Source organism: Panulirus ornatus, chromosome 68 (assembly GCF_036320965.1).
Source record: "Panulirus ornatus isolate Po-2019 chromosome 68, ASM3632096v1, whole genome shotgun sequence".
Taxonomy (NCBI): domain Eukaryota; kingdom Metazoa; phylum Arthropoda; class Malacostraca; order Decapoda; family Palinuridae; genus Panulirus; species Panulirus ornatus.
In genome coordinates, this window is record NC_092291.1 from 21349904 (window position 1) to 21376313 (window position 26410).

General features: G+C 39.7%; 1 protein-coding gene across 1 annotated transcript in view; it reads right to left on the minus strand.

Moving 5' to 3' along the window:
- Positions 1-25193, minus strand: part of LOC139747322 (large ribosomal subunit protein uL30-like) — a 30259-nt gene extending 5066 nt beyond the window's left edge. The window contains exons 1-6 of the mRNA XM_071659499.1: positions 25073-25193; positions 20789-21314; positions 12277-12452; positions 8663-8753; positions 6833-6989; positions 1221-1318 (exon numbers count right to left, since the gene is read on the minus strand). Coding sequence (XP_071515600.1) covers positions 1221-1318; positions 6833-6989; positions 8663-8753; positions 12277-12452; positions 20789-21314; positions 25073-25083 — 1059 coding nt within the window. The 5' untranslated portion in view covers positions 25084-25193. The remainder of the gene's footprint in view (positions 1-1220; positions 1319-6832; positions 6990-8662; positions 8754-12276; positions 12453-20788; positions 21315-25072) is intronic.
- Positions 25194-26410: the final 1217 nt, after the last annotated feature.

Consider the following 26410-nt stretch of genomic DNA (forward strand, 5'->3'; position numbering starts at 1 on the left):
GTTTATGGATGGGGTTGTTAGGGAGGTGAATGCAAGAGTTTTGGAAAGAGGGGCAAGTATGCGGTCTGTTGTGGATAAGAGAGCTTGGGAAGTGAGTCAGTTGTTGTTCGCCGATTATACATTGCTGGTGGCTGATTCATGTGAGAAACTGCAGAAGCTGGTGACTGAGTTTGGTAAAGTGTGTGAAAGAAGAAAGTTGAGAGTAAATGAGCAAGGTTATTAGGTACAGTAGGGTTGAGTGTCAAGTCAATTGGGAGGTAAGTCTGAATGGAGAAAAACTGAAGGAAGTGAAGTGTTTTAGATATCTGGGAGTGGATTTGGCAGCGGATGGAACCATGGAAGCAGAAGTGAATCATAGGGTGGGGGAGGGGGCAAAAATTCTGCAAGCCTTGAATAATGTGTGGAAGTCAAGAACATTATCTCGGAAAGCAAAAATGGCTACGTTTGAAGGAATGGATGTGCTGGAAGGGTGGATGTGCTGGAAATGAGATGTTGAGGATGAGGACAATATGTGGTGTGAGGTGGTTTGATCGAGTAAGTAATGTAAGGGTAAGAGAGATGTGTGGTAATGAAAAGAATGTGGTTGAGAGAGCAAAAGAGGGTGTTTTGAAATGGTTTGGTCACATGGAGAGAATGAGTGAGGAAAGATTGACAAAAAGGATATATGTGTCAGAGGTGGAGGGAATGAGAAGTGGGAGACCAAATTGGAGGTGGAAAGGCGTGCAAGGAATAGAGTGAATTGGAATGATGCGGTATACCGGGGTCAACGTGCTGTCAATGGATTGAACCAGGGCATGTGAAGCGTCTGGGGTAAACCATGGAAAGTTCTGTGGGGCTTGGATGTGGAAAGGGAGCTGTGGTTTTGGAGCTAGAGACTGAGTGTGAATGAATACGGCCTTTGTTGTTTTTTCCTAGCGCTACCTCCCACACATGGGGGGGGGGGGGGGATTGTTATTTCATGTGTGGCGAGGTGAATGAATAAAGGCAGCCTATGAATGATGTACATGTGTATGTCTGTGTGTGTATATATATGTATACGTTGAGATGTATTGGTGTATATTTGTGTGTGTGTGGACGTGTATGTACATACATGTGTATGTGGGTGGGTTTGGCCATTCTTTCGTCTGTTTCCTTGCGCTACCTTGCTAATGCGGAAGACAGCGACAAAGCAAAATAAATATAAATAAATAAAAATATATATAGACACAAAGAACACATACCTTGAAAGGCCATAAGAAATTGGTGACTGCCTGGAAGTTCTCTCCAATAGTGAAAATCTCATGTACTAAATCTTCCACACAAATGATGCCCTTTGAACCTGTAACAGAAATTAACAAACAGATAATTTCTATCTCCATATAATTTCCACCTACAGGGGATACAACACAATGAATCAGAATACTAGAGTCAAAATGGGATGTTAATGAAACATAAAGAATTTACTAAAGGGTTATATTAACTTTTTCATCAGTTAAATGTTTCCAACATTAGCACGGAAGCATTAGTAACAAACAAGTGGGTACTTGAGAAAAAATACTCTCTTAGATCATTGCTTTATCCCTCGTTTTGGAAATTATAAAAAAGCATATTTCAACCCTTCCAGTTTCACCTCTCTTAGCTGCTTTTATGACATATCAGAAATATATAGAAAGGATTCTTTCCCCTAATCCCCTATGATGACAATGAAACTTGCAATATCAAAGTTACAGCTAGTAGAAGGGACTGACATAAATGGTAATTTTATATGGTTGCAAAAATTCTGTAGTAGTATTATAGTATGGGTTTGTTAATATCACATGTGAACATAATCTTTTTTTAATCTGTATCTGAAAACAATCAGTTTCTGTACTTTAACTTCTATCTTCACAAACCATGCTTTGAAATTTTGGAACAAAACTTTTTTAAGTTATACTTGTTTGAAATGTTTACTGTGTTAGCAAGGATGCACCTGGAAAAGATGAAAAAAATAGCCTCATTCTCTCACATCCACTCTTGCTGTCACATTTAATAAACTGACCCTCCTCCACAACCAAGCCCCACAGACGTTTCCATGGTTTCCCCTGACTAATTTATATGCCTTGGTTCAGGCCAGACATTACCAACAACATACTTAACTCCAATTCATTCTGTTCCCACACTTTACACTCTTGCAAATTCAAGCCCTAAGCACTCAAAATCTTTTTCACACCATCATTTCATCTCCAATTCAGTTTCCTCCTTCTCATCTCATCCACACTCTGAAACTTATTCCAATCATTGACAACCTCTCCTCACTCCTCTTCTCCAAAAGTCAAAGCCATTTAAACTACCCTCTTCTGCTCTCTCGATTGTACTCTTACTACCACACCTCTATCTTATCTTACCATTTCCTACTCAATTAACCCTCCTCACACCATGTACAACAGTCTCAAACATTTCACTTCCAACACATTCACCCTATTTTGTACCCTAACACTTAAAAACAACCTCTCCTCAATCACCCTCTACTGAAGTCCAAACCATTTCAACATACCCATACCCTTTTCAGCTCTCTTACTCTTCCTACTACGGCACCTTTCCCTCACCCTACCATAGCGAGGTAATGCAAAAAGACAGACAAGGTATGGCCCAATCCACCTACATACACACGACTGTACACAAACACCCACATACATATACATTCCTATGAGTCCACGGGGAAAAATGAAACACAATAAGTTCCCAAGTGCACTTTCGTGTAATAATCACATCATCAGGTGAGACAAGGAAGAAATATAAGGCCACATTTGTTCACACTCAGTCTCTAGCTGTCATGTGCAACACACCAAAACCACAGCTCCCTTTCCACATCCAGGCCCCACAAACCTTTCCATGCAGAAGTTGTTGACTGAGTTTGGTAAAGTGTGTGAAAGAAGAAAGGTGAGAGTAAATGTGAGCAAGAGCAAGATTATTAGGTTCAATAGGGTTGAAGGTCCAGTTAATTGGGAGGTAAACTTGAATGGAGAAAAACTGGAGGAAGTGAAGTGTTTTACATATCTGGGAGTGGACTTAGCAGTGGATGGAACCATGGAAGCAGAAGTGAGGCACAGGGTGGGAAGGGAACGAAGGTTCTGGGAGTATTGAAGAATGTGTGGAAGGCAAAAACATTATCTTCGAGAGCAAAAATGGGTATGTTTGAAGGAATAGTGGTTCCAACAATGTTGTATGGTTGCGAGGCATGGGCAAGAGATAGAGTTGTGCGGATGAGGGTGGATATGTTGGAAATGAAATGTTCGAGGACAATATGAGGTGTGAGGTGGTTTGATCGAGTAAGTAATGAAAGGGTAAGAGAGATGTGATTGACTTCTGCTTCCATGGTTCCAACCGCTGCCAAATCAACTCCCAGATATCTAAAACACTTCACTTCCTCCAGTTTTTCTCCATTCAAACTTACCTCCCAAATGACTTGTCCCTCAACCCTACTGTACCTATTAACCTTGCTCTTATCCACATTTACTCTCAGCTTTCTTCTTTCGCACACTTGACCAAACTGTATTGAAATAGTTTGTTCACATGGAGAGAATGAGTGAGGAAAGATTGACAAAGAGCATATATGTGTCAGAGGTGGAGGGAACAAGAAGTGAGAGACCAAATTGGAGGTGGAAGGATGGAGTGAAAAAGATTTTGAGCGATCGGGGCCTAAACATGCAGGAGGGTGAAATGAGTGCAAAGAATAGTGTGAACTGGAACAATTTGGTATACCGGGATTGACATGCTTTCAATGGATTGAACCAGGGCATGTGAAGCGTCTGGGGAAAAGGAAAGTTTTGTGGGGCCTGGATGTGGAAAGGGAGCTGTGGTTTCGGTGCATTATACATGACAGCTAGAGACTGAGTGTGAACGAATGTGGCCTTTGTTGTCTTTTCCTATTGCTACCTCACGTGCCTACGGGGGGAGGGGGTGTCATTTCATGTGTGGAAGGGTGGCAACGGGAATGAGTGAAGGCAGCAAGTATGAATTATGTACATGTGTATTTATGTATATGTCTGTGTATATATATATATATATATTTTTTTTTTATTATACTTTGTCACTGTCTCCCGCGTTTGCGAGGTAGCGCAAGGAAACAGACGAAAGAAATGGCCATACCCCCCCCATACACATGTATATACATACGTCCACACACGCAAATATACATACCTACACAGCTTTCCATGGTTTACCCCAGACACTCCACATGCCTTGATTCAATCCACTGACAGCACGTCAACCCCGGTATACCACATCGCTCCAATTTACTCTATTCCTTGCCCTCCTTTCACCCTCCTGCATGTTCAGGCCCCGATCACACAAAATCTTTTTCACTCCATCTTTCCACCTCCAATTTGGTCTCCCTCTTCTCCTCGTTCCCTCCACCTCCGACACATATATCCTCTTGGTCAATCTTTCCTCACTCATTCTCTCCATGTGCCCAAACCACTTCAAAACACCCTCTTCTGCTCTCTCAACCACGCTCTTTTTATTTCCACACATCTCTCTTACCCTTACGTTACTCACTCGATCAAACCACCTCACACCACACATTGTCCTCAAACATCTCATTTCCAGCACATCCATCCTTCTGCGCACAACTCTATCCATAGCCCACGCCTCGCAACCATATAACATTGTTGGAACCACTATTCCTTCAAACATACCCATTTTTGCTTTCCGAGATAATGTTCTCTACTTCCACACATTCTTCAAGGCCCCCAGAATTTTCGCCCCCTCCCCCACCCTATGATCCACTTCCGCTTCCATGGTTCCATCTGCTGCCAGATCCACTCCCAGATATCTAAAACACTTCACTTCCTCCAGTTTTTCTCCATTCAAACTCACCTCCCAATTGACTTGATCCTCAACCCTACTGTACCTAATAACCTTGCTCTTATTCACATTTACTCTTAACTTTCTTCTTCCACACACTTTACCAAACTCAGTCACCAGCTTCTGCAGTTTCTCACATGAATCAGCCACCAGCGCTGTATCATCAGCGAACTACAACTGACTCACTTCCCAAGCTCTCTCATCCCCAACAGACTTCATACTTGCCCCTCTTTCCAAAACTCTTGCATTTACCTCCCTAACAACCCCATCCATAAACAAATTAAACAACCATGGAGACATCACACACCCCTGCCGCAAACCTACATTCACTGAGAACCAATCACTTTCCTCTCTTCCTACACGTACACATGCCTTACATCCTCGATAAAAACTTTTCACTGCTTCTAACAACTTTCCTCCCACACCATATATTCTTAATACCTTCCACAGAGCATCTCTATCGACTCTATCACATGCCTTCTCCAGATCCATAAATGCTACATACAAATCCATTTGCTTTTCTAAGTATTTCTCACATACATTCTTCAAAGCAAACACCTGATCCACACATCCTCTACCACTTCTGAAACCATGTATATATATACATGTATATGTTGAAATGTATAGGTATGTATATATGTGCGAGTGTGGACATGTATGTATACACATGCGTATGTCGGTGGGTTGGGCCATTCTTTTGTCTATTTCCTTGTGCTACCTTGCTAACTAGGGAAACAGCAACATAGTATAATAAAAAAAAAAATAATATGTGTATATGTCTAAGTATGTTATCCCTGGGAATAGGGAGATAGAATACTTCCTACGTATTCCCTTCATGTCACAGATGGTGACTAAAACAGATGGGAGCGAGGGGCTGGAAATCCTCCCCTCTCCTTTTTAATTCTCCAAAAGAAGGAACAGAGGAGGGGGCCAAGTGAGGATATTCCCTCAAAGGCTCAGTCCTCTGTTCTTAACGCTACCTTGCTATTGCAGGAAATGTCTAACAGTATGAGAAAAAGTCTTTATGTTTATGTATGTATACGCTGAAATGTACAGGTATATGTATGCGCAGGTGTAGGCATTTATGTATATACATGTGTATGTGGGTGGATTGGGCCATTCTTTTGTCTGTTTCCTTGCGCTACATTGCTAACGAGGGAGACGACGATTATAATAAATAAATTATAATTTACTTGAGACAAGATTTTGTTATAAAGGCAGAGCTAGAAAGTAGAACTCAAAATGTCTTATCCAATGGATATTATTACTTACTGCACCTCCATCTACTTGCCAATCAAAGATTCATCTGGAATTGACCTCAGTTCTTTATCTTATTTTCTTTTAAATGTTTCTACAGAGGCTCCAATTATAGATTTCTCTGGGTTTTTCACTTAAAATGCAACCTTCCTGAAGGTGACTTCTCACTCTTGGTGTAATCTCTTTCTAGCCGAGTCCAACACCCGAGGTATCTTTAAAGATGGTGATCTGCCTACTGATCCTATCCTTTGACTTTGATGTCATTTGTAAAGCATCTAACACATGTCTAATACCATTTTCAAAATACCAGCTTCATCAGACAGAGTTCTGATTGCTACTTCAAATTTCATGTACTTCTGAAAGTCCCTAAACCATCTTCTTGGATTACCATTTATGTTTTGTTTGCTACCTGCCTCAATAGAATTACCTTAAAATTATGTAACTTACTTTTATAAAATGCTTTTGAAAAAACAGTATCCATTCTCCTTTCTTGCATTAGTAGAGCTAGTAGATGAGTTTAAAACTTTGCAAAGAACAACGGTAATGATAATCATGTTCCTAAGAAAGGAGAGTGAATAAACTGTTTTCTCCCTGCCATCAGTTGTAAAGTATCCTTCATCATAAATTTGAGCTTTTCACTGGGATCTCTTCAAAATCTCCCAATATAAAGCAAGAGTGTAAAACCACTTATAAACACATACACTTTCAGTGCTCCCTTATTCTACAAACCATAAGGTACAAACATACTAACCAAGCATCTTCTCAACGATAGTATTGCTTGTCAGTGGTGTACGACGTTTACCAATCTTTACGTGACCACGCTTGTATATCAATTGCTTCACCGTCTTCAGGTTAGGATAGCCCCAGGCAATAAATGGCTCTGCAATACGCAGCATGTTGATGGTAGCCTGAAAATTGATGATTGACTATTATACTACTTTATACAACTAATAATAATGTTTTAAAAGGAAGTGAATTGTGAGACGACACCAAAATACGAGAAAAGGATGATGGAAAAGTAGTAACAGGCAAAGAAGAGGTGGAGAGATGGAATGAATATTTTTGCCGACTGTTAGATATTTTTTGAGTCATGGAGGTATCACTATGGAATATACTGTTCTTACAATTATTCTAATCCTTTGTTCCTTGAAAGGAAAAATAGATTTACTTGTATGTACTGTTATCTGTTTCAGCAACTAATACTACTGACCAATGAAACAAAATGAGTTTCACTACTTTCAAAAAAACTGCCATGTTTATAATAAAATTTTCTGTTTGCAAAAGCATGTTAATCTGTTTCACTGAAAAGAACCCTCTCAGTTAGAGCTATCAGCTGTTACTAAATACAGTAATGCTGAGATTCAGCACCATCTGATGTAACAATCGTGATACAGTGTTGATGTTTATATTACCAAAGTTTCATCATAATGTAAGCACAGCTGGCTACACATTGCAGGCTGCCAATTCTACACATGCCAGGCTGTCCACTGTGTCAATTCTTTGCTAGCTTTCAAAAACTAAGGATGCATTGTTTGCCACTCGTACATTCCTACTCTTCTTCACACTTGAATCAATCAATAGTGCCTAACCAACCAGCAAGTACTCCTACTGCAATTGGGCCAGGTCAAGACAGTGAATGAAATTTAGCACTGGTCTAGCACTTCAGCAGTTGCTCATTATGATAAAATAAGTAGCATTCACCCCCCCCCCCCCCTCCCCCCCAAAAAAATATCAAGGAATGACTTTTCTCAGCCCTTTATACTGAACATGGCAATGCATCTCATGATGCCAACACAGGTAAAGATTGGGGATGCCCTGAAAAGCTGGGTGCAAGAAATGCCAATGCAACAATTTCATGTGATGGGGCAAATTATCTAAAATAAGGCCAATGAAATTCAAGGTGAGTTGACGCTGAAAAAAAAAAAAAATGTGTACGAAAGTCAGTGAAAGTAAGTTCACCACTAGTCAGGGATGGCTTAATAATTTTATCAGTTGTTCTAAAAAATGTCAGATGAGGCTGCAACACCTGATGCAGAGGCTGTAGAACATGTGAAAGTGGATGTTTCAGGTGTTTCTATTCACCCTACTTCACTTGTCAAAAGTAACTGCAGGCACATTACTGCCACTCAAGGCTGCATACTTTGTTGGGATCAATTAACATTAATAAAGTTCCTGAAATCACATGCTCCCAAAATTGAGTCATGCATGCTTAACTCCCTGAGAGATACCTATTACTCTTTTCTACTAACCTCAATTTGCATATATGAAGTCCTCAAATGCACTGTAGCATTAATGAAGTCCCTAAAACCACAAGCTCCCAAAGTTGAGTCATGCATGCTTAACTACCTGAGGGAGACCTACTACTATTTTCTACTACCCTCAACTTAAATACATATGAAGTCCCCAAATGCACTGGCTGCCAAAGGTCATGGATGTTCCCCTCCTTTAGGATTAATCCAATTACTATTGAGATTACTACTCAACTAGACTGCCCTCTTACAACCCCAATAACTTAAATACCAACTCCCTTTCAAAATAGTAATTTTTTTACACCTCAGAAGACTTGCACAATGATAAATACCTTATTAAGCTTGATGAAGACACCATTGTTGATCTGGAGGAGGCGGAAAAGCATAAGCACTTTCCGGACTTTGGGATGAATCTGGTTCACACTAGGAAAATACAATAATAAATAATAATAATAATAATAATAATAATAATAATAATAATAATAATAAAATATATATGTATACGTTGAGATGTATAGGTATGTATATTTGCATGTGTGGATGTTTATGTATATACATGTGTATGTGGGTGGGTTGGGCCATTCTTTCGTCTGTTTCCTTGCACTACGTCACTAACGCGGGATACAGCGACAAAGCAAAATATATAAAATAATAATAATAATAATGATATTCACTATAGGCTATTAATATTCTACATAATACTACCAATCTACCATAATTCCCTTCTACACAGGATGGATCACATGCATACAAACACCTCTTTTATGAATCAATTTTGCTGAACTTAGGTACCTAAGCCAGCAAAATGGCAGGGGCACCAAATAACCTAAGGGAGAATTGCTACCATGCTACAAAATACTTTCAAAAGATATTAATACAATGTAATCATTCCAGCTAAAATCTTTAAAGGAATGCAAGAAAGACAATACTGAGGACTGCAATGATCTTGTGTTAAATGTTTGAACGATTTCTAACTAGGCAAGTTACCAGTGTAATTGACCTCTTGCTGTGTGACATAAAATATGTTGCCAAACATAAAAAGGAGGGACGTGATGGAAAATGTTAAAGACATCAAGTATATTCACCATAGAATGTGTGAAAGCAGATAAGTCACTAGAGGTGACTTGTCGTTCTGGACTGCTTTTACAGCAGTACTTCAGAGGAGATTCAATTTTGCTTCATTCAGCTAAGGTTTAGGCCTCCCTTTGATCTGAATGCAAAGACTCTAATATGGAACTGAATCGAAAGGCTAAATCTTCAATAATTAACTTAATTTTTCATATGGTTTCTTTTCATCAATTTCACTTTTATTACAACATAAATTCAAGGAAATATCTTTCAAAAAGTTGAGATGGCAGTACTGAAAAGAACGTCATAGCTAGTTCAAGAATGAAATCTCACCAGAAATGAAATTTTCCTTAGACCATGGTTAAGTCTTCTTGCCTGATAATATTTACCCAAGCAATAATCCTTCACTTTTTGATTGGAGTTCTTACTTTTGGCATTCAGTAGAACAGTACAGATTTATTTCAATATGTTGAAGTTGGTAAGCAGGCTACAAACTGGGAGGTATATTACCAGCACTACCCACCTGGGTATTGGGAGGGTTGGTGATGACTGCGTAGTAAGCCTGCATTTCAGTTATTGTCAAGTGGCACTCCTCTAGACTGACAGTTGTCTTTTCTTTATGCCTCATCCACATGTGGACTACTGGCATTTTCCACAATGTACCATTTTTGGCAAAATAGTTGGAGCAATAGACATAAGTAGTAGGTAGAAACTATGGCAGATACACTGGGTAGAGAAAGTAGGTAGGAACATTATGCAGGAGCATTACATACATGTAGTCAGTAGCAAAATTGGGTAGGAACCTTAGCAAACATTGCACTACAGATGCCATATGCCAGCAGCCTGTTAATGGTTAGGCAGTAAAGACAATAAGAAGCATGAGTTCAATAGTTATGGAGACTCCATGGTTGAGGCCACCCCCTTGAAGGAGTTCCCAATGGGAACAGGTGTCAGAGATATATAAAATAGATAGCATATATTTGTTTTCCTATCCATGGTTGAGGCCACCCCCTTGAAAGGAGTTCCCAATGGGAGCAGGTGTCAGAGATATATAAAATAGATAGCATATATTTGTTTTCCTATATTTCTATTCATAGAGTACAGAAGAAAGTTGAGAGTAAATGTGAATAAGAGCAAGGTTTATTAGGTACAGTAGGGTTGAGGGTCAAGTCAATTGGGAGGTAAGTTTGAATGGAGAAAAACTGGAGGAAGTGAAGTGTTTTAGATATCTGGGAGTGGATTTGGCAGTGGATGGAACCATGGAAGCGGAAGTGAATCATAGGGTGGGGGAGGGGGTGAAAATTCTGGGAGCCTTGAAGAATGTGTGGAAGTCGAGAACATTATCTTGGAAAGCAAAAATGGGTATGTTTGAAGGAATAGGGGTTCCAACAATGTTGTATGGTTGTGAGGCGTGGCCTATGGATAGAGTTGTGCGCAGGAGGGTGGACGTGCTGTAAATGAGATGTTTGAGGACAATGTGTGGTGTGAGGTGTGAGGTGGTTTAATCGAGTAAGTAATAATAGGGTAAGAGAGATGTGTGGTAATAAAATGAGTGTGGTTGAGAGCAGAAGAGGGTGCTTTGAAATGGTTTGGTCACATGGAGAGAATGAGTGAGGAAAGACTGACAAAGAGGATATATGTGTCAGAGGTGGAGGGAACGAGGAGAAGTGGGAGACCAAATTGGAGGTGGAAAAATGAATTGAAAAAGATTTTGAGTGATCGGAGCCTGAACATGTAGGAGGGTGAAAGGCGTGCAAGGAATAGAGTGAACTGGATCGATGTGGTATATCGGGGTCGACGTGCTGTCAATGGATTGAACCAGGGCATGTGAAGTGTCTGGGGTAAACCATGGAAAGTTCTGTGGGGCCTAGATGTGGAAAGGAAGCTGTGGTTTCGGTGCATTATTACATGACAGCTAGAGACTGAGTGTGAACAAATGGGGCCTTTGTTGTCTTTTCCTAGCGCTACCTCGCACACATGAGGGGGGGAGGGGGTTGTTATTTCATGTGGCAAGGTGGTGATGGGAATGAATAAAGGCAGACAGTATGAATTATGTACATGTGTATATATGTATATGTCTGTATGTATATATATGTATACGTTGAGATGTATAGGTATGTATATTTGCGTGTGTAGATGTGTATGTATATACATGTGTATGTGGGTGGGTTGGGCCATTCTTTCGTCTGTTTCCTTGCGCTACCTCGGTAATGCGGGAGACAGCGACAAAGCAAAATAAATAAATAAATAGAGTACAATGCAGCAAATATTAGGCATTTTTGTAACAATGAAGCAATCAAAGGGTGTTATGTTTAGCCTTGCAGGATGCACACGCGTCAAAGTGGAATTTGTCATGTAAACATTTGCAAGGGGTCTATGTAAGAGACTGCAAGCATCTTATGAAATGGGACATTGCTTGCAAATTATCTACATGTAAATCTGCTGCTTTTAAAGTGCCAAATGCTATGTTATTAACCACTATTTCACTAAGTCCTTAATATCACTACTGGGATGCATCAGTCAGACACTATCTAGCTGCTAGGAAAAGTAGTTGTGTTAAACATGTGACCTTTTGTGTTTCATTGTCTAAAAACCATTCTTAAGGGTGGTAACATTCCTTGGAAGCAGCAAAATCTTGTCCATTTTGAGTAAAGTACTCTCCCAATATGCTAATCGTGTCCTTGTTCTCATTCTTGCACTCCATGACGAAGAGCCAACACACAAGTGTTTGTATCTTTTGGGTTTCATTTTCCTAACAGTGATCTGTTAGCAAGCCTTTCCAATCACAGTACGTTTCTGAACTAAAATTTTGAAAGGCAGAGCAAATATCTTTAACTAATATCATAGAATGACAGCTAACTTTTTAAGTGATACTCACCCCCTGATTCTGACCACAAAGGCCAACCTGGCCTCTCCAGGAACAATCACAGATCCCTCCTTTTTGGCTGCCCGAATTATTTCAATCTCTTGCCTCTCCTTAGTGCGGTACTCTTTAATATAGCTCTCAGCACGACGGAAGGCTCTGAAGCGTTTTGCTTTCTTAGCCTTTTTGGCCTGGAAAAGAACAAATTAAACTGTAAGAGAAACTAAAAACCTAATATCATAAACTTAAGTCACATAATTCCCACAACAATGATTTCAAGGTTGAAACCATACACGATATACCCATAAAAAATTTACATACCAACTATCACAAATAAGAAAGATGTCTCTTGAAATACATATTAACCAACCAAACCTATGCAGGAAACTGTTAAGATGGCTCTTGAAATATATATCAATCAATCAAACCTATGCAGGAAAGTGTGATATACGATTTTTTCTTATCTATAATTATCCATGGAGCAATTTCTATATGAGCCCAGGTGTTACCCTGGACCTCTTTCTAATGGCTTCTGCAGCCCAAGACTGCAATACTTCCAATGATAAAGCCTTGCCAAAGGTGACTGTGACTTTCGCATGCAGTATAACCTTTTGCTGGTGGAGCCCGTAACACCTACATGTATATCTACTCAAATATAATAACCCAGGGACCAGTTGCAAGGAAAGTCATGGCGTTATTCAGATTCTTTCTATCAGCTCCCACAGTCTTGGGCAGTACTACTTCTGGAGTCTGTTTAAACCTCTAAATGTATACATGTCTACTTACCTAAAATTACCCAAGGATCAATTTCAATTATATAATCCTTCCACAAAGCATCTCTATCAACCCTATCATATGCATTCTCCAGATCCATAATACTACATACATATCCATCTGTTCTTCTAAGTACTTCTCACATACATTCTTCAAAGCAAACACCTGATCCACACATTCTCTACAACTTCTGAAACCACACTGCTCTTCCCCAATCTGATGCTCTGTACATGCCTTCATCCTCTTAATCAATACCCTCCCATAACACCTCCCAGGAATACTCAAAAAACTTACGCCTCTCTAATTTGAACACTCACCTTTAACCCCTTTCCCTTCGTACAATGGCTCTGTGCATGCATTCCGCTAATACTCAGGCACTTCACCACGATCCATACATGCACTGAATATCCTTACCAACCAATCAACAACACAGTCACCCCCTTTTATAAATTCCACTGCAATACCATCCAAACCTGCCTCCTTCCTAGCTTTCATCTTCTGCAAAGCTTTCACTACCTCTTCTCTCTTCAAACTGTTCTCCCTGGCCCTCTCACTTCCCACACCACCCCGACCAAAACACCCTATATCAAACACATTCAACAAACCTTCCAATTATTCACCATCTTCTCATTTGTTATTACCTCCCCATTCACCTATGTTCCCATTTGTTTCCATGTCTTACGCACTTCATTTACTTCCTTCCAAAACATCTTTTTATTCTCCCTAAAACCTAATGATACTCTCACCCCAACTCTCATTTGCCCTCTTTTTCAACTCTTGCACCTTTCTCTTGACTTCCTGCCGATTTCTTTTATACATCTCCCAGTCACTTGCACTACTCCCCTACAAAAATCGTCCAAATGCCCCTCTCTTATCTTTCACTAACAATCTTATCTTCATCCCACCATTCATTACCCTTTCTAATCTGCCCACCTCCCACCTTTCTCATACCAATGCATCTTTTGCACAAGCCATCACTGCTTCCCTAAATACATCCCATTCCTCCCTTACTCCCCTTACGTCACTGGCTCTCACCTTTTGCTATTCTGCACTTAATCTCTCCTGGTACTTTCTCACACACATCTCATTTCCAAGCTCGCTTACTCTCAACACTCTCTTCTCCCCAACATTCTCTCTTCTTTTCTGGAAACCTCTACAAATCTTCACCTTTGCCTCCACAAGACATCCCTCCAGCTGCCCCTCTCAACACATTAACATCGAAAAGTCTATCTTTTACACACCTATCAATAACACGTAACCCAATAATGCCCTCTGGCCATCTCTCCTACTTACATACGTATACTTATGTATATCTCTTTTTAAACCAGGTATTCCCAATCACCAGTCCTTTTTCAGCACACAAATCCACAAGCTCTTCGCCATTTCCATTTACAACATTGAACACCCCATGTACACCAATTATACCCTCAACTGCCACATTACTCACCTTTGCATTTAAATCACCCATCACTATACCCTGGTCTTGTGTATCAAAGCTGCAAACACACTCACTCAGCTGCTTCCAAAACACTTGCCTTTCATGATCTTTCTTCTCATGCCCAGGTGCATAGGCACCAATAATCACCCATCTCTCTCTTTCCACTTTCAATTTTACCCATATCAATCAAGTTTACTTTCTTACACTCTATCATATATTCCCACAACTCCTGCTTCAGGAAGAGTGCTACTCCTTCCTTTGCTCTTGTCCGCTCACCTACCCAACTTTATTCCCAAGACATTCCAAAACCACTCTTCCCCTTTACCCTTGAGCTTTGTTTCACTCAGAGCCAAAACATCCAGGTTCCTTTCCTCAAACATCCTACCTATCACTCCTTTTTTTCTAATCCTGGTTACATCCACACACATTTAGACACCCCTATCTGAGCCTTTGAGGAGGATGAGCACTCCCCGCACGACTCCTTCTTGTTTCCCCTTTTAGAAATTTAAATACAAGGAGGGGGGGTCTCCCGCCCCCTTTATTCGCCTTCTACGACACGTGGGGAATACAAAGGAAGTATTTTTTCTCCTCTATCCTCCGGCATTGTGTAATAATAATATACTATTATAATAACTATACTTAATTGCATTTGCCCACATCAGTGAGGCAGCACCAGGAAACAGATAAAAGAATGGCCCATCCACTCATAAACACATATTATTTATTTATTTATTATTCATTTTGCTTTGTCACTGTCCCGTGTTTGCGAGGTAGCGAATATAAATTCCTTTTTTCTCATCTTGGTTACATCCACACACATTTAAGACACCCCAATCTGAGCCTTCGAGGAGGATGAGAACTCCCCACGTGACTCCTTCTGTTTCCCCTTTTAGAAACTCAAAATACAAGGAAGGGATGGTTTCCAGCCCACCCCGCTCCCGTCCCCTTTAGTCACCTTCTAAAACACATGAGGAATGCGTGGGAAGTATTCTTTCTCCCCTATCCCCAGGGTTATAAATACATAAATGCCCATATACATGCATATACATAACATATACATACAAACACATGTACATGTTCATACTTGCTTGCCTTCATCCATTCCTGTCACTACCCCAATAGAAAGGATATAGAACTAATAACCCCCTCATAAGTGAGGTAGCACCAGGAAAACAGTCTCTAGCTGTCATTATACTTGACTACTGTTTCACTCGTTAGTGAGATAGCGCCAAAAACAGACGAAGAAAGGCCCATCCACTCCTCTATCTATGTCTCTGATGCCTATTCCCTTCAGGAACTCCCTCAATGGGATGGTCATGGTAATGGTCTCCACAAGTAGTGAACTCCAGTGCTGCTTCGTAGCCTTTAGTGCCTCACCAAAAAGCCACTGGCAGAGGGCCAGTCTAACATTGTTAGCAGAGGCTCCAACCTGATGTTCATATTGAATTATTCTACATAATATTCCTACCTACTTCTACCTTTTTACCTAATAGTTCCTACCTACTACCTCTATCCACTGCTCCTATCATTTTGCTGAAAGGCAGGGCTAGCACATAGCACTCATCACAGGAAAATCTAGTTATGAGGAATAAGCTGTGTGAGTTGTGTTGTCAAGTGATATGTGTGACATATATGTCACACATATATGTTTGTGGACAGAATGAGAGCAGTCCATGTGATGTAGAAAGAAAAGACAGCTACCTGGGTCAAAGGAATGTAACTTGACAACCAATGAAATGCTGGCTCACTATGCAGCTATCGCTAACCCTCTTGATACCCAGGAAGGTAGCCACTTAAAAACACACATACAAACTATTTTATTACCATTTTTATACTTAGTCACTGTCTCTCACATTAGGGAGGTAGTGCAAGGAAACAGATGAAATGGCCCAAATCCACCCACATACACATGTATGTACATAAACGCCCACACACAGACATATACATATGGATACATTTCAACGTATACATACATGTACATACACAGACATATACATATATACATATTTACACTTGCTGCCTTCATCCATTCCCATTGCCACCCTGCCACACATGAAATGGCACCCCCCCTTCCCCCATATTGCCTTTTCCTAGTGCTAGGAAAAGGCAACATAGGTCACATTTGTTCACACTCAGTCTCCAGCTGTCATGTATAATGCACTGAAACCACAGCTCCCTTTCCACATCCAGGCCCCACAAAACTTTCCATGGTTTGCCCCAGATGCTTCACATACCCTGGTTCAATCCACTGACAGCACGTCAACCCTGGTATACCACATCGTTACAATTCACTCTATTCCTTGCACGCCTTTCACCCTCCTTTATGTTCAGGCCCTGATCGCTCAAAATCTTTTTCACTCATTCCTTCCACCTTCAATTTGGTCTCCCATTTCTCCTCGTTTCCTCCACCTTTGACATATATCCTCTATGCAGTCTGTTGTGGATGAGAGGACTTGGGAAGTGAGTAAGTTGTTGCTTGCTGATGATACAGCGCTGGTGACTGATTGGGGTGAGAAACTGCAGAAGTTGGTGACGGAGTTTGGTAAAGTGTGTGAAAGAAGAAAGCTGAGAGTAAATGTGAATAAGATCAAGGTTATTAGGTTCAGTAGGGTTGAGGGACAAGTTAATTGGGAGGTAAGTTTGAATAGAGAAAAACTGGAAGCGAAGTGTTTTAGATATCTGGGAGTGGATTTGGCAGTGGATGGAACCATGCAAGCGGAAGTGAGTTACAGGGTGGGGATGGAGCAGAGGTTCTGGGAGCATTGAAGAATGTGTGGAAGACGAGAACATTATCTCAGAGCAAAAATGGGTATGTTTGAAGGAACAGTGGTTCCAACAATGTTATATGGGTGCGAGGCATGGGCTATAGATATGGTTGTGCAGAGGAGGGTGGATGTGTTGGAAATGAAATGTTTGAGGACAATATGTGGTGCGAGGTGGTTTGATTGAGTAGTGAAAGGGTAAGAGTGATGTGTGGTAATAAAATAAGTGTGGTTGAGAGCAGAGGAGGGTGTACCAAAATAGTTTGGTCACACATACATACATACACATGTACATATTCATACTTGCTCGCCTTCATCCATTCCTGGTGCCATCCTGCCACACAGGAAACAGCACTTGCTTTAGCAAGGTTGTTGTTGTTGAGAGAGATAGAGATAGAGATAGTGTGTGTGTGTGTGTGTGTGTGTGTGTGTGTGTGTGGGGTCTCTCCACATGCTCATTCTCTAGCTGCCATGTGTAATGCAATGAAACCACAGCTCCCTGTCCACATCCAGGCCCCACTGACCTTTCCATGGTTTACCCAGGGTATTTTAATGCCCTGGTTCAGTTTTTGACAGCACAGAGACCCCAGTATACCACATAATTCCAATTCACTTCCATGCACATCTTTCACCCTCCTGCATGTTCAGGCCTTATTGCTCAAAATCTTTTTCACTCCATCCTTCTTTCTATATCTCTGATGCCTGTTTGAATTGGAACTCCCTCAAAGGGGTGGCCATGGCAAACAGAGTCTCCATAACTAAAGAATTCCAGTGCTGCTTCTTAGCCTTTAGTGCCTCATCCTTAAGAGGTCACTGGTAGAGGGCAAGTCTAGTGCAGTGTTTGCAGAAGCTTCTACCTAATGTTCCAAATGACTATTTCTATATAATGCTCCTACCTACTACTTCTACCTAGTGTCTCCACCTAAAGCTTTTGCCTAAATGTTCCTACCTACTCCTAACACTTTGCCAAAAGGGAGGGCTAGCACACAATGCTCACGCATGAAAATCTAGTTATGAAGAATGAGCTGCACGAGTTAAGTGTTGTTAAGTGTTACAAATAACAAGGGGAGACTGTATGTTTGTGGACATTAATGACAGTAGTCCACAAGTTAGTGAGGCAGAAAGAAAAGAGCTATCTAGGTTAGAGGAGTGCAACTTGAACCACAAAAGTGCCGGCTCACCAAGCAGATGTCACTAACCTTCCCGATAACCAGGCAGGTAGTACTGGTAATATACCTCCTTGGTCGTTGGCTGCCTACCAGCTACTACCTACTCCATTCTTCCACCTTCAATTTGGCATCCTGCTCCTCCTTGTTCCCTCCACTTCTAACACATATATCTTCTTTGTCAACCTTTCCTCACTCATTCTTTCCATACTTCTGACACATATATCTTGTCAACCTTTTCAAATTCATTCTCTCCATATGTTCAAAAGATTTTAACACACCCTCTTCTGCTCTCTAAACCACACCAGTTTTATTACCACACATATCTCTAACCCTTTCATTACTTACTCAATTAAAACCACCTCACACCACATACTGCCTTTGAACATTTAATTTCCAACATATCCAACCTCCGCTGCACAACCCAATCTAAAGCCCACGCCTCAACCATATATTGTTTGAACTACTATTCCTTCAAACACCCATTTTTGCTATCTGTGATGATGTTCTCTCCACACATTCTTCATCGCTCCCAGAACCTTTGCTCCTCCCCAAACCTATGGCTTACTTCTGCTTCCATGGCTCCATTCACTGCCAAGTCCACAACAACATATCTAAAACACTTTACATCCTACAATTTTTCTCCTTTCAAACTTACAACCTATCTAACTTGTCCCTCAACCCTGCTGAACCTAATAATAATAACCTTGCTCTTATTCACATTTACTCTCAACTTTCTCCTTTCACACACTTTTCCAGTCACCAACTTCTGCAGTTTCTCCCATGAATCAGCCAACAATTGACTTGTTTCTCAGGCCCTCTCATCTGCAACAGATGGCATACTCATCCCTCTCTCCAAAACACATGCATTTACCTCCCTAACCACCCCATCCATAAACAAATCAAACAACCATGGTGACATCACATACCCCTGCTGCAGACTGATAACCTTGACTGGGAACCAATCACACTCTTCTCTTGCTACTCCTACTCGTACACGACTTACACTTTCGATAAAAAATTCTCACTGCTTCTAGCAGCTTACCCCCACACCATATATTCTTCAGACCTTTCACAAAGCACCTCTATCAACCTTAACATATGACTTCTCCATATCCATATATGATATATACAAATCTGTTTTTCTGATCATATGCCTTCTCCAGATCCATATATGCTACATAAAAATCCATCTGTTTTCTTATCATATGCCTATCCATATATGCTTCACCCAAATCCATCTGTTTTTCTAAATATTTCTCATATACATTCTTCAAAGTAAACACCTGATCTACACATCCTCTTCCACTTGTGAAACTACACTGCTCCTTCCCAATCTGACGTTCTATACATACACCTTCACCCTCTCAATCAATACTCTCATTTGCTTTCATCCACTTTCTAGATGTCAACTGTAATGCACTGAAACCTGAGACCTTTACCCAAAGCCAAGCCCTTTATAAGGTTTTCCCTGACAACTTCATGCGCCCTGGTTCATGCCAACAACATCACATGGTCCCTGTACACCAAATCAGTCTATCCCATGCCAGCTTACGCTCTTCTATATGTTCACTACTGAAGAGGTCCTTCCACTTTCATCTTCAGTTTTCCCAAGTCCCTCCACTTCTGACGTGTGCCCTCTTATTCAGCCTTTTCTTGCTCATTCACACCATATATCCCAAGCATTTCATCAATATGCCCTCTTCAGCTCTCTCATTCAAACTTTTTTCATTATCACAAGACCTGTTACCAGGTATTCCTGGACTTCACCTATAAAAGCTTATGCTGTGAGAGTAAAAATAAGCTACGATGATGTATTATCCTCAGTGAACTAAGAGAATTACAATCATCTTTCAGAATTTCTCACATTAAAGATGACATCACATGGTCCCTGTACAACAAATCACTCTACCCCATACAAGCCTTACACCCTTCTATAAGTTCACTACTGAATAGGTCCTTCCACTCTCATCTTCAGTTTTCCCATGTCCCTCCACTTCTGACGTGTACCCTCTTATTCGGCCTTTTCTCGCTCATTCACCCTATATATCCCAAACATTTCATCAATACACCCTCTTCAGCTCTCTCATTCACACTTTTTTCATAATCACAAAACCTCAGTTACCAGGTATTCCTGGACTTCACCTATAGAAGCTTATGCTGTGAGAGTAAAAGTCAGCTATGATGATGTATTATCCTAGGTGACTACGGGGATCACAATCATCTCTCAGAATTTCTCTCATTAATGTCCATTCTTTCCCCTCTATTGCCTGTGGCACAGCCTGTGAGCTGCAGGACCATCATTAAAGGTCATGGGCTTATAAAATTAATTAGAAACATGATCACTTTGTAAAATCTAATACATGTAACAAATAATCCTGCCTCACCTGAAGAATGGCAGCAACCTTATGTTTCTTAATAGCAATCTGCCTCTTCCTACGCTTTAGAAGAACCTCTGGAACAGCAGGCAACTTCCTGAAAGTGGAAGGTCCTTTGGTCCCAGGTTTCTTGGTCTTGGATACCTTAGTCTTGGATACCTCAGTCTTGGATACCTCAGTCTTGGATACCTCAGTCTTGGATACCTCAGTCTTGGGTTCCTTGGCCTTGGGTTTCTTAGTCTCGGGTTTCTTGGCCTTGGGTTTCTTAGTCTCGGGTTTCTTAGTCTTGGGTTTCTTAGTCTCGGGTTTCTTAGTCTCGGGTTTCTTAGTCTCGGGTGTCTTAGTCTCGGGTTTCTTAGTACCAGGTTCTTTGGGTTTGCGTGCTTTCTTCGTGCGTTTTGTAGAAGCTTTGGCAAGGGCAGCAACCTTTGGCTTTGGCTCACGAACAGTCTTCTTGCGTAGGGCTGGGTCAGCAGGCTTCTTTTTCCGCAGCCTCACTCTTGGAGTGGTTTCTGGCGTTTCTGGCTTACTTTCTCTATAAAAAGAAAAAAAAATTATCAACTTTTGACCATACCTCACATAGTAAACCTATTTTGCCAGGTAAAGGGAAGGTTAAGCAGAGATATGCTTTAAAAATAGCCACTTAAGCATTATTACATGGTTAGGATGCATGGTATTTTCCCATTTTTTTTTTTTCAGTTCAATCAACATAACTGTGGTCAAGCATTCTAACTTGCTCAGTTAATTGCATAACATACTCACTAACTCACTCTGTTCACCCCAAAGTTTTATGAACATGAGTATAAGGCCATCATATAGTTTTAGGATAATGCACATGGTTTACAAACAAGAAAAGTCTATATATCTAGGAGGCCTACAGTCAGAAGAGGATCTATGAGTATAAATTAGATGACTTAACACTTTGAACATCATGATAGAAGGACGTCTGTACTTCAAAATTAGCCAAAATATAACAGGATAACAGAATATACCATCCAAATTGACAAAGTTGTGTTCAAATGAGCAGGGGAAAAAAAAAGGCTGATGTACAATATGAAAATATTTGTAGCCAGTACTAGAAAACAATTATTCTGCTCTAGTGCTCCCACCAGATTGATCTCCCCCACAGGTTTCTTAAACACCAAAATAGTAAAGTGAAAAAATATTTTCGATGAAAGATCATACAAGAATAATATAAAAGCCAAAACATGTGATATATTCCTGAACTTACTTTAGGGAGATATCAATAATGTGTGATGTGAAAGGTAAGATAATTACCTTGCCATACACTTTCACAACCAGGCTAAAATTTTACTACTCCCTTGGTAAACTGAGAACTATATCAAATGTTTCTAGGTTGTTTTATCTTACTTAATCTTCTGTTCCTTAAAAAAGTTTTTTTAATTTTGATATATATGTATTTCAGTGTTGGGAGACAAATCTGGAAAGAGCAATAGGGATATATAATTTTTTCCACTGATGGGCTACAAATCCTTTCTGACTTCAAATCAAACAATATTCTACTTGAACTTCTACATATATCTTAGGCAATGTGGATGGTGGAATACAGTTACTGTTGGTATATAATGGCTACTCTTAAATACTGATGTCCACCATTCTTTCATCAAATGCCCAAGCTATCTCACTGGTATGCACACACATTTTTATCTATTTCTCTCTGGGTAAGATGAGGACTATAAAAACTTGTTTTTTGATTAGTTTTATTGGTCTTGTATAATCTGTTGCACGAGAGGTTTTTCAATCTATTTAAGTCTTCAAGTATTTCTCTTTAGGATAATGATGAGATTACCAGGGATAAATAATTGTTTTTTTTTGCTATAAAACCTGATTATATTCAATCTTTTTTTTTCATCCATATTCACAATTTCCCGGATCAGCGAGGTGGCATCAAGAACATATGACCGAGCCTCAGACGAAAAAATCCTCAATTCGTCCACATCTGTTCCTTCTTTGGTTAAAAGTAAAATAGGAGGGGAGGATTCCCCCCACACACACACCACCACCATCACCCTTCTTAGTTGCCTTCTACGACATGCAGGGAATACATGGGAAGTATTCTTACTCATCCCCAGGGATATTCTCTATCAGACATTATTCTACCAATTCATCTGAACCCACCTTAGCCAATTTGTATGGTATAACTCAGGTAATTTCATAAGTGCTAACGTCCCCTTCTTCAAACATGTTAATAAACAATGATGTTCCTATCATTTTTTCATTGCTCTACGAGTAAGCTGATGAAAATACTACGTTTCACTTATTTTTGTGAAGTTCTTTCATTTAAAAGGAAAATAACGTATTTACTTCAATATCACTGAATTCAAGACATATTTGAGTTTGATAAATCTGATAGGGCGCTAGGGCATAATAACTTTTTTCTACTAGTTACAAATCATTATATTAAACATTGTTCTTCATATGAAAACTGCTTAGGTAAAGTGGTTTGCTTACACAAAGCTGTTCTTGTATATTCTGATATATTTCTGGTTTTCCAAGTATCCCAAGAGGTGGAGCCCATTTACACTGTTATTCTCCTTGTAATTACGAAATAATTACAGCGAGCGGGAGCATTTGGAGCCCACTTATACTTTGTCATTTTCTTTGTAATTATTAGTTTATAATCATAGTGAGAAGTAGGATTTAAAGTTGTTAGTGAAAAAGAAGAGAAAGGAGTTTGAGCAGTGCTATTAGGGAAGGAGTGTGAATGATTGGGCGATGTACAAAAGAAAGTTGCAGAAGCCCAAGAGGTAGGTTTGGCAGCTGGAAAAGAGGGCACGAGTTGATTTAGCAGTACAGAGGGAAAGGCTGTCTACAATGAGTCTGAATGGAAATTATTTGGAGGTGTTTTTGATACAGGCAGCAGACATAACAGAGAATGGAACCATGGAAGTGGAGGGGTCAAGAAGTGGGTGAGGGGCAATGGTTCACTTTCTCAAATCAATGAAACGTGTGGAAAGACGTCACTTATCTGGAGGTGTGAAAATGTCTATGTCTAAAGGTATCGTAGTCCCAAAGATGTGGCATGGATGCAATGCACGGGCTATAGATGAGAATATGAGGAGGGTATTTGCTGTGTTCATGAAATGTTTGAGGATATTATGAAGTGAGGAGAAAATTGATAGAATGAATAATAAAAGGATGAGATGTGTGTTAGTAAAAGAATCGTTAAAAGTAATGAACACAGTGTAGTGAAATGATTTAGACATATGGATGAGTGAAATGGTGGGGATAAGAAGAGGCAGACCAAACTGATGATGGAAAGATGGTGGGAAAAGATTTTGAGTGATCAAGGCCTGAACATGCAGGAGGGTGAAAGGCATGCATGAGATAGTGTGAAATGGAGCAATGTGGTATACAGAGGGCAACATGCTTTCTTTAGACTGAACCAGCCAGAGGAAACAAGAAAAAGGTTGTGGATACGACAGTGGTCTCACTTCACCTTGCATGACATTTTGAGAATGGAAGTTAGCTTATGAAAACTTTTCTTCATCTATTCTAATAGCTACTTTGCTTATACATGGAATGGTAAAATACTATGAAAGAGATATTATAGTATAAACTATTTCATTGTTAAACACAAACTGGTGTTTGGAGTCTGTAGACAGTGCTTGTGTAAATAAAGTATTACATCCACCTGGACAAGAATTAAATTAGCTAAATACGACTATAGAAAATTACTTTAACCCGAAACCTGAGCATATAGTGTGTGATTAACTTCCTAACACAAGACAATGGATGACATCGAATGAGATCACTTCGTCTGATCTTGGCACTATCTTGCTAATGACCGAAAATGCGGATAAAAAAAAAATACACTGATTTCAATCAAAACCTGATGTTTACATAAACAACACTTACTGCCCATGACGATATAACCACTCAAATTTCATAACCGTATGCAATAATTAAATTTCAACTACTTAAAAATGCATGTTTAAATGTACAATAGTAAGCCGCAACGGTAAATAAACCAACAAAATTTATATATGTATACAACAATTAATTTTGGTCAGTCTCAATTACTGAGGCGATAGTATAAAATGTTCATGCAAGTGGACTGCACACCATGTAACAGAACATGCCTATGTCGATTCTGCATGTAAACATCACCTTTCCTGTTTGTTAACTATAACATCTTAAAGTTACCATTCTTAAGATTCTAACGCTTCAATAATTCGAAGGATGCTGAAAAGCAAGAGGCATAATAAAGCCTTGCATCTTTAAAGATGATACTTATATCCCTAGATACATTATAAAGTATATGTCGCTTACGAATCCGCCATCTCGCCTGCACTGGAAAGACCGAAATGTTGTGGTGAACTTGTGATGTATGAAAACAAATGAAGTACGAGGAGGACATATCCGTTTTGATTGTTACCTATTCTTATGAGATTATATATAACCAAAATGATCAAAACTCGTATGGAAAATTTACAGAAGTAAATAGGATAGGATTCTACTGTTTTTCAAAAACTACAACAGAAAATAATAGATAGGCAAAGAGGAGTGTTCTACATACTGTAAACAAACCATAGAGCGTTCGTATAGGAAACAATTATTATCCGATTTATGATGTATGCATTATTTTAATATAGAACAATACTGGTGAGTAGAGAGTTTTCATGTTTAACAGTGAGAAAGAACATCGATGAATTCATGGCAAATTGTGTTCATCATTGACAGCGAACTTAAATTTAAGAAAGCTAAGAAATCTTTGCACACAAATTCATCAGTTTGACTCCCACTTTCACTGAATAGATGAGGTACATGAAAGCAAGTATCTTAGTTTAAATCTTCACAAAATCTACATTTCCTCATCCTCAGTCCCACAGGCAAAAGGCATAAATGCCCAATTACTACTTATTCATGCATTAATTACGGAAGATATAATGTTTAACTCAATTTCACCCGTGCAGAAAAACAATAAATCTTATAACAATTTAGAGTTTTGATTTGAATTTCCTATTTGTACAGCACGGAGGGAATTCTCTTATGGGTACATTATCTTTTTCTCTATTTTCATGCATCTTTTTAAACTATGCTGTCCACATTTACAATGTAATCACCTCCTCTGTTCAAGTTATCCACAACTCACACTGTAATAATACTTCTTTACACAATTATTAACAAGTTTCTGACTTAATTTCATGCCAAGGCTTTTGATTACCTTAGCAACTTCCGGAGAACTATTCACTAACCTCTTTTAATTAGTTTTAAGAACTGAAAGATCGGCTGTATTCTTTCCTTGATTTGTCATCCCTGATGAATACCCTATTGAATTCCTCCTTTTTGTTAGTTTCTTGCTTGCTTTAGTATTCCTCAACTGTATAATTCCTTGTAGAAAATAATCATTACTGGTCATCCTCTATGTTCTGTTCATTATTTCACCTCGGATAATACATTTGTCATTTCTATAGCCTCCAGCAGCCTTTTGACCAGCATCTGTTCTTTCTCTATACTTTCTACTTTGGCTGGTGTATAACCTAACCCAAAAATTATCGACGTTTATAGGTATCAAGCTCGTACGTCATAATTTTCTTTTTAAGTGCAGCCTACTTCTCTAGTTACTTTAGAATATCAATTTTCCACTAATTCTGCACTCTTGTCTTT